Source organism: Glandiceps talaboti, chromosome 3 (assembly GCF_964340395.1).
Source record: "Glandiceps talaboti chromosome 3, keGlaTala1.1, whole genome shotgun sequence".
NCBI lineage: Eukaryota > Metazoa > Hemichordata > Enteropneusta > Spengelidae > Glandiceps > Glandiceps talaboti.
In genome coordinates, this window is record NC_135551.1 from 20,995,452 (window position 1) to 21,013,795 (window position 18,344).

At 36.8% G+C, this 18,344-nt stretch overlaps 1 protein-coding gene across 2 annotated transcripts; it reads left to right on the top strand.

The window, feature by feature from the left end:
- Positions 1-2,611: 2,611 nt before the first annotated feature.
- LOC144433412 (NADPH oxidase 2-like) lies at positions 2,612-17,899 on the top strand. Of its 2 annotated transcripts, none has more exons than XM_078121718.1 (14): positions 2,612-2,855; positions 5,089-5,181; positions 5,649-5,759; positions 8,042-8,281; positions 9,337-9,455; positions 10,232-10,312; positions 11,331-11,448; positions 12,417-12,509; positions 13,083-13,217; positions 14,064-14,182; positions 14,706-14,825; positions 15,050-15,242; positions 16,161-16,285; positions 16,763-17,899. In XM_078121718.1, the coding sequence occupies exons 1-14, from the start codon at positions 2,805-2,807 to the stop codon at positions 16,887-16,889; spliced, it is 1,725 nt and encodes a 574-aa protein (XP_077977844.1). In that variant the 5' UTR covers positions 2,612-2,804; the 3' UTR covers positions 16,890-17,899. The 2 variants fall into 2 exon arrangements, with proteins under 2 accessions (XP_077977844.1, XP_077977843.1); XM_078121717.1 differs by having other exon boundaries at positions 8,042-8,272; positions 9,328-9,455; positions 16,763-17,898.
- Positions 17,900-18,344: the final 445 nt, after the last annotated feature.

Consider the following 18,344-nt stretch of genomic DNA (forward strand, 5'->3'; position numbering starts at 1 on the left):
TGCATGTTATGTAACACGCCGCAACGCCCGTCAGCAGCAACGGTAACTCGAGCGTTATTGATTCGAAGTCGAACTAGACTGCGATTATCTGAAGAAGTTTCTCTCCGCGGTCTGACTTTTGTTTCATAAACAAATGATTGTGAGAATTTTGAGTTAATACGTTAATACAAAGATTGTCGTATTTCAACCAGTAATTAACAACGTGCGTGCATTGATAATGTTTTTGTCGTACGTGCCGCAACACTTCCGGGTTGTTTAATTGTTTGTTTTTTCTTGTTCGTGACCTACTTTTGTCCTAGCACCTGTCAGCTGTCAGTGTAGTGTAGCACCACCGTCGCATGTGCAAGCTAAATGTTCTACTCAAAGATGGCATTATACAAAATAATGACGTCATTAAGTATTTACGAATATTGAAGAAAAACATTTGAATAATCGTAAATACCTAATAATGCCATTATTTTGTATTAATACATTAGTAATGAAGTTTTTAAAACGTCACTGCAGTGTACCAGTTTAGAACCGTCTCGACTAGTATTTTGACCACTGGCATCCTTGATAGAATACGTGCTCTCATGTGACTGCGCACTGGCACTGCACTGCACTGTACCCTCCTCCTTACGACCTCGGCCTCAAACCACAACAGAAGCAATGATGTACTACGTGTTGCAATTGTTTTGTACGCATTTGTAATACACTATATTCCGAATACGGGGGACGGGGAGTTTCACTGAGTTTTACTAAACCGAACAACGAGCTAATCTGAACATTAAATTGTATAAAGGTCATGAACCGTATTACAAAACAAAACAAAAAACAAAAGAAACAAATATATAGATAAATATATAGACAATGCATAAACAAACAAAAAACAAATATGCATACGTATAATGAAAATATCATAAACATTTTCCTATATATATCACGAAATGGACATTAAGCTATGACAATATATTGTGACTATTTCACATTGTATAGGAAAATATAATTCCCAGTGTTGCATAGCTATAATTATAGAAACATTGTTGACAATGATTTATACTCTATTGTTCATGTTTGTTGGTATTTCTTTGTAGTTTGTTTGTTTGTTTGTTTGTTTGTTTGTTTGTTTGTTAGATAGTTAGATAGTTAGTTAGTTAGTTAATTAGTTACTTACTTACTTAGTTAGCTAGCTAGTCAGTCAGTCAGTTTTGTTTGTTTGTTTGTTGTTTGTTTGTTTGTTGTTTGTTTGTTTGTTTGTAAAAAAATAATTATCTAAGACTGAGCCCCCCCCCTCCCCTGGGGTTTATTAGGACTGGAAAAAACAATCAGATGTTAACCTTTACTCACAAGCTGTTGTACATGTATAGCTGTTATCATTTTTAATGCATGAAGATGTGTTTTATCGAAAACTGCAACCCATGACCTGTTATGGAAGTTTGATAACAACATCGTTCCTCCGAAATAAAACTGTATCACTAGTAAAATCGAATTTAACACAACTGCGAATAAACATCGGTGCGCCGAAATGAAGTGAGCCGCATTAAGAAAAGACTTCATGCAGGCAATGACAAAATTAGTAAAAAGCGACAATACAGCTGATACAAAAACAGCAACCCAGCAATTCCGCTAGTACAGTGTAGGCGCAATGCTTTTATCGGTTTGTTTATATCATAGGGGCGTGTAATATTTCATAGATTGTTGTTTTCCAGGTCTACAGACTAAATATAATAACCTTTTGAATATATATTCCTACCTGTAAGGAGAATTTCTACTAGTATAGAGATTGATACATTTGTAGCAGCAGGATTCGTGCGATATTTTCCTAACAGAAAACGGCAATCTAAGCAATAACACGTGCCCCTATGCGAGCATGCAAGCACACTGGTGTGTTTTTTTCGTAGGTTGTATCTCTTATATTACTTTCAGATACAGTCAATGCAATGCAATACAATCGTCAGGTCTAGAATATAATTAGGAAAAAGTACGCTGTAGTACATCGTGATGTGGTATCAATGTTAGCAGAACTTGATTCATCAACTCTGAAAAGATGTGAATCTAACCTATGTATTATCAAAAGGAAACGAGCGCAGAACTTTGCCTTCAAAGAGATATGACTTACCAGTCAATGTCTGTTGTGCATCTTACCTCGCAGTGGTCTGCGGAGGTCGTAGTGTACGGTATGCTCGCACAGTGTCAACAATTCTGAATCAAATCAGAACTATTTTATTGTAACAATGGCAGACAACATCTGTTATGGATAGATATTTGTTGTAAGGTTGCTTGGTGTAACTGACAAGTTGTGACGCAAGCGATACTATTCTATAACAAAAACTGTACTCAGCTGTATGTAACATTATGTAATGGCTCGCAGCAAGCTTACTGACAACATGGGAAGTGTAGGAACATACAAACATTATACTAGTATTCAATATCGGAATCACGTGTACTTGTAATCATTTGTCCGTTGTTTTGCTAAATACGCACAACAACATTACCATATATGGAAAGTAGACACCGCCTTGCCTTCCGATCCCGCAGTGGTACTTCTTCGTACCTATGAATTTGCATAACACTATACCGGTGACGAATCACGCATGGCATGAGTGAATTTACTGCTTCGAGCAGATCAGATCAACTTCGCTTCGTTCTCAGGCACGTACAGTCAACAACCACTGGTCAACAACCGTAATTCGCACTCAGCAGGAAGTATTCATTGAGAACCGTTGACTCGGGGTGTGAACAAGCCTCTCGATCGTAAAGCCGCGGTCGGTTGCGGGAACTTGAAGATTACAAACAGTCATCTCAAGCTCACATTTTGAAAAAAAATGGTTATGTCCGGCTGGATCGTGAATGAAGTTCCGAAATGGGTTGTACTGGTATGTATACTGTATGTAAAGTGCAGAGTGCTATAGTTAAACAGTCTTCATTGTACTTCAATAACAAACTCTTGTTTCGCTTTGTTTTCATTTATTTTCTCTACTATCTATGGTTTGACCGTTGTAAAGACATATCGTGGGAATCTCCCTGAAAAATCAACATATGATATTTACCTGCTGGTAATAAGTTTATGTGTCCCTGGTTCTTTGCCAGCGTCGATCCCATTTGGTTCTAGCATAGACCACAGCCAATTAACTAGATGTGTTAGTTGTCTGTGCATAGACACTGTCTATATGGTTCTAGTTCGGGACTTGTATTCTCTCAGGTTATCTCTAAGTTGAGTAACGTACTACATCAAAATGGCTCACGGCTAATGAAACTCTTTTCTGCACTCCAATGGATGGTGCCCTCGAGCGCTGATGACAAAGGGTTACCAATAAATCAATTTTCAACCAGAAGTACATACATACATAAGCAGCTTTATGAAGTCTTGTCGTTTGCAGACATCGAAACTCATAACCGACCCGCGATATCCACTTACACGTATTTCCTCAGGACGAAAAGGATATACATATTAAGTATATCAACTGCAGTTCAGACCTCCAATGTCCATACTGCATGTTATTCGGATATGACCCCCTTACCTGTGTATGTTCTTCAAATACTCGACGACTGGAATTTGAAAAAAAGGCCAAGTCACCATCGTAAATATTTATATAGCCTCGGACGAGAACGTGTACGAAGGTTATGGAGAACAATACAGTTGTGAATACTAATTACAAAGTGTAAACACACATGGCTACGTTGACGTACTGTATGAAAAAAACCTGTAAAGGTAGACCTATTCAGCGATACATGTATGTCTCCTCTTGATAAAAATACACCAACGTCTATGGTACGAAGTACTTTTCCAAACGAAGACGGCGGAGGGAGAGATTTATAATCCTTGCTTTATTAGAGTACACAGATAAAAAATCTCCCGCAATTCGTCAATTGTGTATGGATGAAATAGGGTAGTAATTGCATGGGGATTTGCATTCCTAGGATTTTATGGACAAAAAAGTGGAATAATCTGTCTCGTTACTGAAGTGATTTTGGAATCGGATTTGTCAAATTAGTGAATGAGTTTTTAAAGCCATAAATCTGACTTCATCGACATACCAATACTTCGCGTATAGCAGTATAACACGTCTTTATACAAACATCCATGTATTCTACTCCGTTGAATTGCCACCATTGTACCAGCAATTTAACCGACATGAATTGGGTCGGAAAGGGCACTGACTCACCCCTCTGTACACAGACAAACGATCGGGTCAGTAAGTACAGCCTTCGTTTAAATTATCACACACACAAGTATATCAAGTTCCTTATTGTTTTGTTCCACGCATAGCTGACTTCATTGACGAACACAATCTACTTCACTGACGGGGCTGGTACAGTCGCTATAGTTTTCTGCATGTACTACGGTCTCTCGTACCATAAAGCTATGTCTATATAAGCATCACGCCCCTAAATTTAAACATACAACGGACACCTCTAAATGCCTCCCGGAGAACGTTTATTTAATATGCAGGTTTTTCAGGTGTGTCGCCTGACTGACTGAGTCACGGTGTGGGTGTCCCCGTGCTCACAAACTCAGACCATCTCCTATAAAGAGTTGGTATTTTAAAGACAAAGTCCGCTAACTTGTGCTGATTTCGGAAAACATGAAAACACAGAAAATGCGGTTGGAATTCTTGTTTTCTACATGTAAACAACCGATGGAAACGTACTTGTACCACTGTGACCATTTAAGTAAATACTGTTGTATTTAAAACACTATTAATCTACACCAGCAACCGAATTTTGTCATGAACAAAAAACCCTAAAATATTATTACACGTATGTCTCGACAAATTAACTATGATCGTACCTACAACCAATGACCGGGCTACCTGAGTACAATTCATACCACTCAATACTGGTGACGACTTTTTTCTATTACACATGTTGCTTCGTTTCAAGGTCTTATTTTAGCCATAAAAAGTGGTCTAAATTCCCCTGCATCCAACGTATGATTATTTCGACTGTCTTGTACTTCCCTATTCACACCGTACCATACAGTACAAGACACTTGACTTAAAAATCCGATATCGCCCTAGATTTACTAATGTAATATTACGTAATTAAGTCTGGTATGCACCTGCACATAGTATAATTCTATCACTATTTTCTTGTATCATTTCACAGGTCATATGGTACGCACTTAATATTGGCCTTTGGGTAATGACGTTTTTGACATATGAAGAACCGCAATATTACTACACAAAGACTTTGACAGGGGTAAGTTTTTTCAAAACTTTTTTTAAAATATATATATATATATAGATGAAGTTGAAAAATAGCGCATACACACACAACACACACACACACACATACATATGCATACACATACATGAAGTAATCATGTTTGTTTATCTGAAGAGTCTATAGTCAGGACCACAGGACCACAGAGAAAATCCACAATCCACATATGGGGGGGGGGCGTATACTCCGGGATTCACCTGCACTGTGCTTAAGCAATATTAACATTTAATTATCTTAGCATTACAACTACGTTCAATTAAATTCCTTTGAGTCATAAAGTTAGTAATTTTATAATAAACATTCCTCACAATACAAACATTATTAATGATAAATAGAACAAGACAGTGACATCATTGTTATATAATTAACCAATTAATCAACAAACTCTGGTATTCATTTGTTTAGATAAAATATTCATGGATGATTCATTCTATCTCTTACAGTCTGGACTTGGTATTGCCAAAGCTAGTGGGTTTTGCTTGAATTTCAATTGCATGTTGATTCTCCTCCCAGTCTGCAGGAACTTGATATCTTTCCTGCGTGGGTCATGTACGGTAAGGGTCACCTGATAAGATTCCAAATCGGATGACATAATGTCCGGTTACTTTTCTTCTTCTTTTTTTTTTTGAAGTTAGGGAACATTTTGGGTACGGTAAGTTTCACCCATTCGATTACTTTTTTTTTCTAAAGTTAATAAAATAAAGGAATATTTTCGTAATATAAACTTCACTCATAAGGCACAACCTCGGACGGCGAATTGAATTCGGTTACATTTTAAAAGTTGAAGTGGAGCATGGAGTAACATTTTGGCACTATGAATTTCACCCGTAAGGTTCAAAATCGAATGACAAATCGGGTCCAATTATTTTGAAGGTGATGCCATATTCTTTATTAGTTTTTGAGAAACAAATAACATTTTCTACAAAGGACAATAAAAAAAGTTGTTTGGTTCCGGTTACCCGACCCCTCCTAGTTTTTCACGCCGATCGGACCCTAAACTTTTTTTTACATAAAATCGCGAAAATCGTGTGAAGTCTCGCAAGAAATAATGGGTGCGGAAACTGACATCAAGTTAAAAAGACAATATAAAACTATTTTTCCACTGAATCTGTAATGGCTGTATATCTGATAGGAAGAAATAAACAACGCAGAGACCATTTGGAAAGCAATGGAAAACCTGAACTAGACACACATGAAATAAAAAACAATAATGAAATGAAACAAAAATCTACCTACCCACCTTTTTTTACAATTTTTTTACGCCTAATTGACGTCGACGTCTATTTAATCATCGGAATGAATTGACCTTCAAGCGTACACGACATGTAAACTCTTAATCAAGATGCTTACGTCCGATACAAAACATATACAGCTGATAAAAATACGTGCATATAATATCTAGATGATACTGGAGAATATCTGTCGGTAACATTTAATTCGAAAACGCATCAGTAAATACAAAGACGATTTGCATATAGAAGAAATAATTCGCCGAGACTATTTTTACAAGTCACATACCCACGACTTTTTTCACGGGCATATGACAGTTATTAGGGACGTCGACACCATAAATTAACCAGAATATTGACTATTATTTTAATTTGGAATAAAACAGGACCTGTCGTGTTGCCATGACAATATTCAAGGAGTTCGTGCACGTTTTTATCGTGTTCGTGTTCTTCATCGTCACATAAGTGCTTACGTCTACCACAACTGGGGTGGGCTATAAGTATTTCCGTAAAGCGTTATTATCGCGCTTCGCAAGCTTCAGTCTGAAAGTAGATCTCGTCAAATCATAATTTGATGCCAGCTTTACGTCAAAATCTCTCCTTTGCTTATCTACGTATACGTCAAAGATATTTATCATTTTTTTTAATGTAGAAATATTTTAATTTCTTCTTAATGTGGGAGCGTGAATGCAAAATGGAATGTAATTCGTAATTTTCTGACACTGGTAGTATCTTCTACACACTTATCGTAATATATCCCTCCTCCCAACCTCCTGTAATGAATGTCTCTCTCCCCTTTCATTGATAACGCCCTTGTGTTTTGTTCATTGCTCTGTATTGTATGGTTCAGATATAAGTACTTAGTTGTTGTGCCAAAAGAATCCCAGTGAAGAAGTCACATACGTGTAACCATAGACCCCCACACGTGAAAGGTCTATGGTATAATGACCTACGAGTAGGGTCTATTGTCTAACGACCTACCAAATACACACCATTTTAAACGTGGGGCACATGCCCATGTGACATGTCTGTCACAAATAATGGAGTCAGTGAAGTGAAGAACACTTCGGGAAAGAATTCTTCGGGAAAGAACTCTTCGGGAACTTGAACCATATACCCTGGTCTATGGAGAAACACATCAAGTGAGCGACCAACAACAGCAACAACAACAACAACAAAAACAACAACAACAACAACAACAACAACAACAAATTTGAAGACGGCAATATTAAATCCATAGTCCTATTAAGCACTTTTTTACACACACTCAGGCAACTTCAAACGCAAATGAAACAATATATAGGTGCCACAGGCAGTTGTGGGGATGTAGAAGTGTATAGTCCTACCATCAGTTGGAAAGTAAACAATTGAAGCTATAGAAATCATCAGGTCCACTTGGACTGTTTTTGAAGCCTTAACTTTTCAATGTGTTTGGGTAAATGATTCTGCAGTGTGTTGTTGTTTCTGAGTCTGTTATTGTTAGTGTGGGAATGGAAATGGTATATCTTTGTGTCAAAAACTTCATGCCCCATGAGTGAAACACCAAGCTAAAATGATTTCTCCTGTAATGACCCTTTTTACATATGAGTGTATGTATTTTCTTTTAGTGTTGCACAAAAAGCGTACATGTAATCCGAAGACAGTTGGATAAGAATATAGCATTCCACAAGGCAGTGGCGTACATGATATGTTTTCATTCAATATTGCACGTTGGTGCTCACTACTTTAATTTCGATGGCTACATTGACGGGTATTACAGTGAAAAGGGCACCCTAGCTTACAATCTAAGTACCCTACCGTACAGTGATAATGGCACGTGGTTGAATCCAATCAGATCCCTGACCCAGGTAAGTACCTGATGAAGATGTGTGTGTGTGGGGGGGGGGGGGTACGTCCATAGAAAGATATACGGGCATATGTGCCTAACAAATTGGTCACTTTCTCCCGAAATCATGCATGGATCGACTTTTCATGTGACAATTCTCTAAGCCACATGTGGAGTCGATAACACAGTCATCTAGTAGGAAACGGCTTCGTGCTTCACGGCATCAGAAAATAGGAAGATTTTTCCCTTAAACAATACTTTTGCTACACGGGTAGAAGTTGAACTTGGACCATGCACCCCGTTTGGGATCACCCTTCCTTTGTGTGTGTGTGTGGGGGGGGGGGGCATGTAACCAGTTTAGACCGCTAAATCCAATTTATCCCCAGACTACAACACTTTACAGTGGTCTGAGTTTCAATCCAAAATCATCACATTTATAACCTGTACATTTCTGGTAAATTTGCACAATTCATATCATATTCCTAAATAAAACAAATGTTAATCTAACTTGAACTCTACCTTGCAGGTTCAAGACATCTTAGGTTTGTTATATGAAAAAAAAGCATTCAAATTAGTTGATATGATTGGTGAGCGGATATAGAACGAATTGGACATTGTTCAATATATTTCGAGATGTAACTTAAAGATGTTTCAGTATAATCTCAGCCTGAGACCACTATTATGAGAATTATATTATACTAGTATGTCATGACAAACCAGACATCATGATTGCTTCACATAATAACGTCTGCAACATCATAACCATATGACTAATCGCCTCGTACTTTAAACTGTGCAAAGTTTTGTAAATTTTATTTTCTCCTGTTCCTTGTTCTCACGAATCGCCAAATTCTATGCAACTTTATCCTGCAAAATCTACACGAATGATGAATGTCGTTTCACAGTCTACATGATATCCTGTGTTCTGATGAAACTTCAGTGGTTGTTTGTTTTCTTAGTTTTCACTTTCTTTCTATTGAACTTCTCACATATTACTTGTTGAGTTCTTCCTTGTTTCGATCCATTAATGACTGAATATGCTAATATTTATGACGTCTCCACTCTCACGTGATCCAGGATCTTCCGTTTGGACTAGGATTGGTCGAAGCTGCTGTGGTAACTATTGCCGGAGTCTCAGGTGTCGTCATCACCGTTGCACTTGTTACCATGGTAACGTCGGCGACGGAAACAATTAGGTATGTCAAGCGATGATCAACGATAACTGATTAATTTTGTATGGTTAATATATTGACTTATATCGGAATACCCCCCCTCCCACCCCGAATCATCAACCATATGTTTGTCATTCAAAGTTTCGCTTCCCGACCCTTTCTGTGGTAAACTACTTTTCTGAAACTATCAGTGATAACATGCAACCGTGTACGGTGTAAGTACGAAAAAGGCTAGTGTATAATTTCAAAAGAAATGAAGTCAAACAAAAGTATATTCACAAGTCTGATAGTCATTATTTTCATAATTAGCTTTTATTTATAGGTTGTTGCAAACAATATAGTTTATTGTTCAAGTTAGTCCTTTAGTCAAATTACAATTATGTTGCATCAAGTTAAGTTGTGTTCAACTGAAAAGTTAAAAAAAAAAAAAAAAAAAAAAAAAAACTCAACCATACTAATGTTAATGTCGATGCCTGCCTTCGTTCGTACTGAAATCGTATCCTAGCAGCATTGTTTGTCCATTTCACCGCATAATAACAACCTCCTCGATATTTTAGTATACGTACAATAAATTACGTCATCGAATCATCTATGTATTATTTCTTAATACCAATTTTAAATTTTGCTAATACCAAGTATTGGTTAACCATGTAATGCTTCACAAACTACAACTCAAAAAGGTATGTTTTAACCTACAGCAAAAATTACCCCCCCCCCCCTCCCCATCCTACAATTCAGCTTGTGCCCCTTTAAGTAGTATTTTTTGTTAACAAACCGTGGTTACATCATATAATTCACAGGAGGTCCTATTTTGAGGTATTTTGGTACACCCATCATCTATTTGTTATATTCTTTGCTGGTGTCGTCGTCCATGGTATACAGTAAGTAAACACATTCAGTAAATAATTTGTAGCGGTCTATCGTAAAAAACAACAACTGCAGCTGAACAGTGTATTAATGTATATCCAAGAGAAAGAGATAGACAGATGGGCGGGCAGGTAGTGGGGCACTTTAATAGTCAGACAAACAAACAGACAGACAAACAGTCAGACAAACAGACAGACAAACCGATATAGAGACAGACAGATTAGATAGACAGGTATATAGCGAGACAAAGCCAGGTAGCCAGAAATACAGACAAACACAGGCAGACATACATACATACATACATACATACATACATACATACATACATACATACATACATACATACATACATGTACATACATACATACATACATACATACATACATACATACATACATACATACATACAGTCACACACACAAAGACAGACAGACGAACATGGACTGTGCGTCGTGTAAGAAAACGACGATAAAACTTTTCACTCCCTTGTCTGATATTTGTATACGGGTAAGATTCGTAAGTCTTGACTTTGGAAATTTCATATAAATATGAATTATAAATATTGTTATATATATATATATATATATATATATATATATATATATATATATATATATATATATATGTGTGTGTGTGTGTGTGTGTGTGTGTGTGTGTGTGTGTGTGTGTTGAGGGTAGAAGAAAATCAAGTCGGGGTTTTCGTCTCTACAAGCCTGTTTCGTGAGTAAATCACTCGTCAGGAGATGTTGATGTACATCAACATATATATAAATATATATATAAAACAATATTTATAATTAAATCGAGCACTGTGCTACGGATAAATCTTACCACTGACTTCCTTTATATATATATATATATATATATATATATATATATATATATATATATATATATATATATATATATATATATATATATATTGTATATATTGTTACAAGTTACGTCGTCTTGTTACGCACTTCCAACGTGTTATATTTTGATCCCATTGATTTAAAAGTTTACTAAAATACATTTTCTTTGCCCTTCCAGGGGAATAGTTCGAGGCCAGACGAACCTTGCCGAACATGACCCATTCGTTTGTTATAACAAACCCTGGGGACCAAATGAAGTGTGTCCCGAACCACAGTTTGAGGGTAGCAGGGCGGCTGTAAGTAGACCAATATCTATTTGTGAACGTTCGTTACTAATAACGTGTGAATATGTTCGCCTAAAACGTATGCACTTAGCTTGTGCTCCCTTAACTAGGAATGTTGACTATATCAAGTGTTATTTTTTTAGCGCATCTTTTATTTCCAACGTATACAAAAAATCCACAATTTCTGCACTCAATTTGCATGGTGACGTCTTTTTGGATAAAGTTACAAAATTGTCAATCGGAGTCAGTTCAATCATGTGTGATCAATGTATGCACGTGGGCGTCCTTTAAAATCAACAGGCCGTTGCAGACTGCAAACAGGAAATTAAGAATACATGTACAGCGCTAGCACAGCGCTAGCTGGGGTATTAGTATCATCGCCTCGTAGTACTGTTCTTAGGAACTTTGTCCCTTGGTATTCTGTAGAAGTGTAAGTCAGGGTCAGATATGTTTTTCGTATCGTTCAGACACTGAGGAAAGCAGCAGTGCTCTATGATCATGATTAACTGAGTAACCTATACCATGTAGACCCCAAAGGTATACACACAAACAGGATGGCAAATTTTGGAAAGGCCAATTGTTGTAAGCCGCGCCGATTCACGTCACCAGAAATTTCTCTCGTTAGCATACGTGTTACGAAAAATTGATGGCGCACGGAAAAAGTAGATTCATCATGATTTATCATTGACTAATAACATGATGTTTGGCCAATTTTCATTTGTTTAGAGGCTACCGATTATTACAAAGGAGGGGTACGTCCAGAGGGTACGTATACCTGAAAAGAGGGGATAGGGGTGTTACCATTGTATGTTAGACCGCAGTACATTATATATATCGCGTTATATTAATGAAAGAGTATCTGAACCCTTGTTGCGAGGATTTGGATTTGGTATATAAATACCATTTTCATCATTTACAAAAGGTATTTTTCATGAATGCAATAGACTTGAGTTTTACATTAACAATTATTACTCCCCCAGAGCTGGATGTGGGTCCTTGGTCCGTTTACTCTCTATTTGGTGGAGCGAGGAATTAGGTTGTATAGAAGTTTCCAGACAGCGAAAATCGTTAAGGTAAGTTTAACTTCAATAATGTAAGCTTATATATATATATATATATATATATATATATATATATATATATATATATATATATATATATATATATATATATATATATATATATATATATATATATATATATATATATATATATATATATATATATTATATATATATACTATATAAATAAGGGTATGATTTATAATTCAACCAGGTTCACTTACATGATTTGTTAGGAAAATTGTGATTTTTATTAATCTGCTGACGATAACAATAGAACTTGAGTGGGCGGTGCTTTCAAGTGTTCGGCGCTGGGAATACACACATCCTTGTAATGGGATGTTACAACATCCGGAAAATTGACACTTTTCCAGGGATATCGACATGCCTACTAAGAAGTAATTTAAATGCCTTCTAGGAAATTTACGTGGGATGTATCCTTGGAAATTGACACGCTTCCTGGGAAATATACATGCTTACAGAAAATCATGACATGTTAAATGCAACATGCCCTCAAGTTTTTGGAGATTGACATGCCTTCCGAGTATTGAAATTGACATATTTCCCTTTCTATCGTTTGAATAGGTCATAAAACACCCAACGAATGTAATTGAAATACGAATGCAGAGGAAGGGATTTTCTATGTTACCAGGGCAATATATCTTTATCCAGTGTAACAAGATTTCACAATTGGAATGGCATCCATTTACACTGACATCTGTAAGTACAGAAGAATTCCAACAACTTTTAAGTTTTATGATATACCCTTTCACCATGAGACACGCGTACACGCTTCGTTTCCAATTCGCCGCAAAAGCACATAAGCTTACGTTTTTGCGGCAACGGTTATCGTAAAACATTTTTCTATGCCCCAGCAGAAAAAAATATACAGTACTCTTGCTGGATTTTTACATTTTCGCAGTGTAAGATATACAAATATAACTACTACCCGTTCACGTGTATAACAACAATGTTTTATACAGTAAAGGGGAACGACACTCCAGGAAATGGCGCCATTTTCGTAAACTTTAATTGGGTTCCGGAGAGTCATTTCATGATTTCACATCACGTAATTTCATTCCATTGTCAAGAAAGGCCAAATTGCAACTTGCTTCACACTCATTGTCCTAGTAATAGCTCAGCGTTGTCTCATGGGAGGGAGCACACAAACCATCAGACTGGTTGAATATTTAGTGAAATCGTGGCAACGTTTTGGTTTTAAAATGAACCACTATACTGAATATTACAACATACACTGACTCAAGCTTGGAGCGTGGGTAAGTGAGAGCGCCCTCAACTATTAATCTCAACCAACCCGGGCTCACTTTGGTGAAGAGCTTGAGCCTATCTTTATACAAAACGGTATTTCGTGACACTATTGATTTCTGCATAAATTCATAGCACATGTTCTTATTTCATTGATTATTACAATACATTTCCGAGTACATTTTTCTTTTAATTTTTACTCTCTGTTCTGCCTACTCACACAATATAAAAATATTTCACTTTATAATTATTATGATAATTTAATGAATTTAATTTTAAATGTTTTATCTATAATGATAGATGCCGGAGGATGATTATTTTAGTGTTCATATACGTGTAGTTGGTGATTGGACGGCGGCACTGGCCAATTTATGCGGTGCCAACGACAGTGAATTCAAAGATGCTTCCGAAATGCCAGGGTATAGTATATAATATAGTATATAGTTTTGCTAGTTGGTAACATGACCTTTTAGCCATCGTCGTAAAACACATCCTCTTTTACGATACCATCCTCTTTTACGGTACCGTCCAAGATGCACCGCAAAGCTTGATATTTCGCAGTGTGAGGAAGAAATATCTAGTTTGAGAGAATCTGTTTTGACATGTAACATAGTTGCCAACAATCTTCTACGATTTAGTATGTAAAAAAGCGAAAGAATTATTGTAAATGACGTTGAGCAAATAAGAGGCGATGATCATATTTGCGAGCGAGTGTTTGGTATATATGGATGACAAATGGGGTATATTGATTTTTGAACACTGAGCCCTTGGGAGACTATTAGTAACTGGGAATTTCTTTTAAAAGTTGATCACATTTACAAAATTTGGAATGAATAACAAATTCAAAACATTTGATGATTACGAGACAAAAAAAAATCTCCCGAGGGATTTGTCTACTGTATGTGGACGTTGTTTATAACAAAGATTTCTTAACTTTATCAGTCTTGCAGTTGATGGTCCGTTTGGTACCTCAAGCACTGATATATTCAGATACGAAGTTGGTGTTTGCGTTGCGGCTGGCATTGGTGCTACACCATTTGCATCAGTATTGAAATCGATATGGTAAGTAGATGACACATTTGGTGTTAGCTTGCATACGTACGAATACAGTGAAAATGGAGCAAGTACAGATATTTGACACTAAATATGCAAATAACATGAATATGCAAAACGTACATGAACTTATTTTCAGGAACATTTATCACTCATAAGAAAACACATTTTCGTGATGTATTTTCCTTGCTTCTGTTCCTGAAATACGACCGCTTTTTTTTTCTTCTCAACAGGTATAAATACTCTCACGATGATGTGGAACTAAAACTAAAGAAAGTGTATTTTTACTGGACGTGTCCCGACACAAAGGCTTTTGAATGGTTCACCGACTTGTTAGACCATTTAGAACAAGAAATGGTGGAACAGGGCAAAGGTGGTTTCCTTGACTACAACATATATTTGTCACGTGGTTGGGATGTTAATCAGGTACTGCTTGTCCGATTTTGCTTTCCTTGCTGAGGGAAGAACATTGTATACGTCATGGTAGCATTTTGATTGTCGTTCATTGTATGGCCAGAGTTCAGATCCTGATTAGTTTTAATTTTAGTTCATGTGTAAACTGTACTTATGTTATTGTTCTGAGTGAGACATCGGATTCAAGTAAAACTGTGACCCCCTTACATACCCTGACCGGGATATCTATGGTGCCATTTTATATAAGGCAACGTAACTGTGACGATTTGATAATTTGATCTTAGGTGTAGGTGTACCTGTAGATTTGTATCACGGAAATAATGCTATAGACTGTAATATATAATATAGTGCCAACACGATGCTCCTGCAAATTTTTTTAAATCCCCATATCGAATTAACGGTTATCACGTCTAAGATTAGCTTTATAGACGAGAAGACCAAGTTTTCTAGTTGCAAATATTTATCAGAAGAAATTATTCGCTGAATTTAAAGAAAGAAATTCGGGTGCCTCCTGTACGTAGTACTCTGGAATATATCAATGTCTGAGAAAATCATCCGTTTTTTCATATAGTGAAATACATTAATGAAACTCGTCTTCAATAACGTCACATCCACTGCAACGCCTTTTCTCAAGAGGTGCCTTATTTGGTCTTGTCCATCGGTCTGCCTCAATTTCAAGTTTATGTGAGGAAACTCTTTATCTAGTTAGGGCATGTCAGAAGCATTGTACTCTCACAATGTCAAAGATATGGTTTGGAATTAAACATTATTTACCCAATGCATAAATAGAGACAGATATCCAGATTCGAGTTTTATATAAGATATTGGATGAAATATAAATGTGTGTGTAAAAGTTTGCCTATTGACTTCATACATCCAATACTATGACATTAAAAAATAAAATATTTTCAATACATTTTTGTTTTGAAGGCAAGAAACATTTATTTACACGAAGGAGATGGTACTGATGTTGTGACAGGACTTCAGCGAAAAACTCATTACGGTAGACCGAATTGGGACGAAGTATTCCCCGCCGTGGCTGAGGCCAACAAAGGGTAAGAAAGTTTAAAGTTTAGATTGCAATCTTGCCGATGAGGGCGTCATTGTAGTGTGGCACATCCCTCCCCAACTGTGTATACCACACCTGTCGGAAGAAGTACTCATGATGTATACTCCTACACTGTGTCATCGCCGGATATGGGTGCACGCGATATTCTTTATACACACAAACGTCATGCTTCAGGCAAACGAAATTAAAAGTTGATGGAATTGATTCCGAGTAAAATGTTGACGTGAATGAAATGGTTGACAAAAAAGTAACATTTTGATAATGTCAGGCTGGTGTTTCAACAAATTGCATTTCAATCAGAAAGGTTTCTTGGAAACCCACATCCGTTGAAGCTATTAAAACTGTAACAAATTGAACCAATTGTATTATTCAGTACATCTCCTTGAGAATTGCTATAATTATATAACCAAATATCTAAAGATTGATAAGTTTCATGTGCGTTCTCCTTTTGCTATAATTCCAGGAAAAACATAGGAGTTTTCTTTTGTGGACCGAAGGCACTTTCAACCGTTCTACACAAGAAAAGTAACGAGTACTCAACTATCAAGTCAGGCGGTGCGCAGTTCCATTACAACAAAGAAAACTTTTAAGCAAATCATATTCACGAAATGTTTTGAACTATGATAACGAGATATATATCCAAGTACTGTTCTTTCAAAGAGCAAGCGTCAGAGCTATTTCTCAAGGAAAGCATTACACGTATGTGTGAGTCATTTACCATAAACCCGTCGCCTACAGCCACCGTCATTTCTGTTGTTTTTCATGGCGGGAATTGAATATACTGAAGCGAAATAAGAATCAGCTTGGAATGAAGGTTCTTATGGTTTAAGTTGTGAAAGACATTTCGAAAAGAACAAATTGATATTTTTTTTGCAATGAGTCCAAAACACCAGCTGATGTTTTGAGCATTATTTTCAACACTGACTCGAGACCACATATATAACCGGATTACAATTTAAAGCGCATAAACATAACTGGATACTTTAGAGTTAGCTATAAAAGTAGTGCGTTGACTGGAATGAGACCACAGAAAAAGAGAAAATTGCCGAGCTTATTAGCTTTGGTGTTTTAGACTGAAAATAACCTCACGCATGTCATGTCTAGTAAGTCACAATTCAAGAGAAGTACCTGGATGGGTTCGAGGCGTCACTATTTTTGTTTACAATCACTTCACACTGTCTTGCATGTGAAGTTAAGAAAGGGAAAAATAAACGGAATTTTCAGATAAATTTGAACAAGTGCTATCATGTAGAAAGACGAATCTTTTGATGTGTCTTTTCTTCTTCTTTTTTTACAAAACATAATATAAAATATAACTGCCGGCGTTTAATCATTGTGTTGTGCAAGAATTCGTCAGCTATGATTATGGTACATGTATGATGTATGATGATGTATATACAATTTGTCATCTCCAGTGAACAGTCGCCACATTTTGATACAAAAGGTATTAATACATGTGAGGTCTAGATTCTCTCACCAGTCGCCGGGGAACACCGCACCGCAACGTTGTATTAGAATATCCTTGTACAGTGGGCCCTCGAGTACATAGGACTAATCATTTGCTGACGTATTACTGCGACTCTGTGTTGCCCCGAGCATCGCATCGCAGTAACATGTCAACAAATGATTATCCCTATGTAGTCCATGAGGGCCCACAGTACAGTTATATATATATATCGGTACAGACAAAACAGCCCTTTTAGCGATGCGATGCTCCGAGGACTGTGAGAGTGTCTTGTGATGTAGGTCACTGACTGACGACAAATTGTTGCATAGAACACCCTTCACTATTATTCATGAAACGTTATATATGCCTACACCTCTTAGTGCCTCACGGTGTTTCCTCTGATAATGAAAATCGCAGGGACAAGATTATCTTGATTCTCGGGAGGATTTGCCTTTTCGTCACCCAAATGATGCTCTCAGTGTCAACACATGCAGTTGTTTTATACTTCTTACCATGTATTTTTTAAGGTCCGCAAAAAGCTAATACTTTCACATGCGTACACCGTAAAATCTGTTCACACTATCAATATCTACAAACG

What these genes read in the sequence shown, in the direction of transcription:
- LOC144433412 (XM_078121718.1), top strand. Translation starts at nt 2,805, where the DNA reads ATGGTTATGTCCGGCTGGATCGTGAATGAAGTTCCGAAATGGGTTGTA. An exon ending in ACACAAAGACTTTGACAGGG is followed by an intron (nt 5,182 to 5,648) that starts GTAAGTTTTTTC and finishes TATCTCTTACAG; the next exon opens with TCTGGACTTGGTATTGCCAA. An exon ending in TCCTGCGTGGGTCATGTACG is followed by an intron (nt 5,760 to 8,041) that starts GTAAGGGTCACC and finishes ATTTTCTTTTAG; the next exon opens with TGTTGCACAAAAAGCGTACA.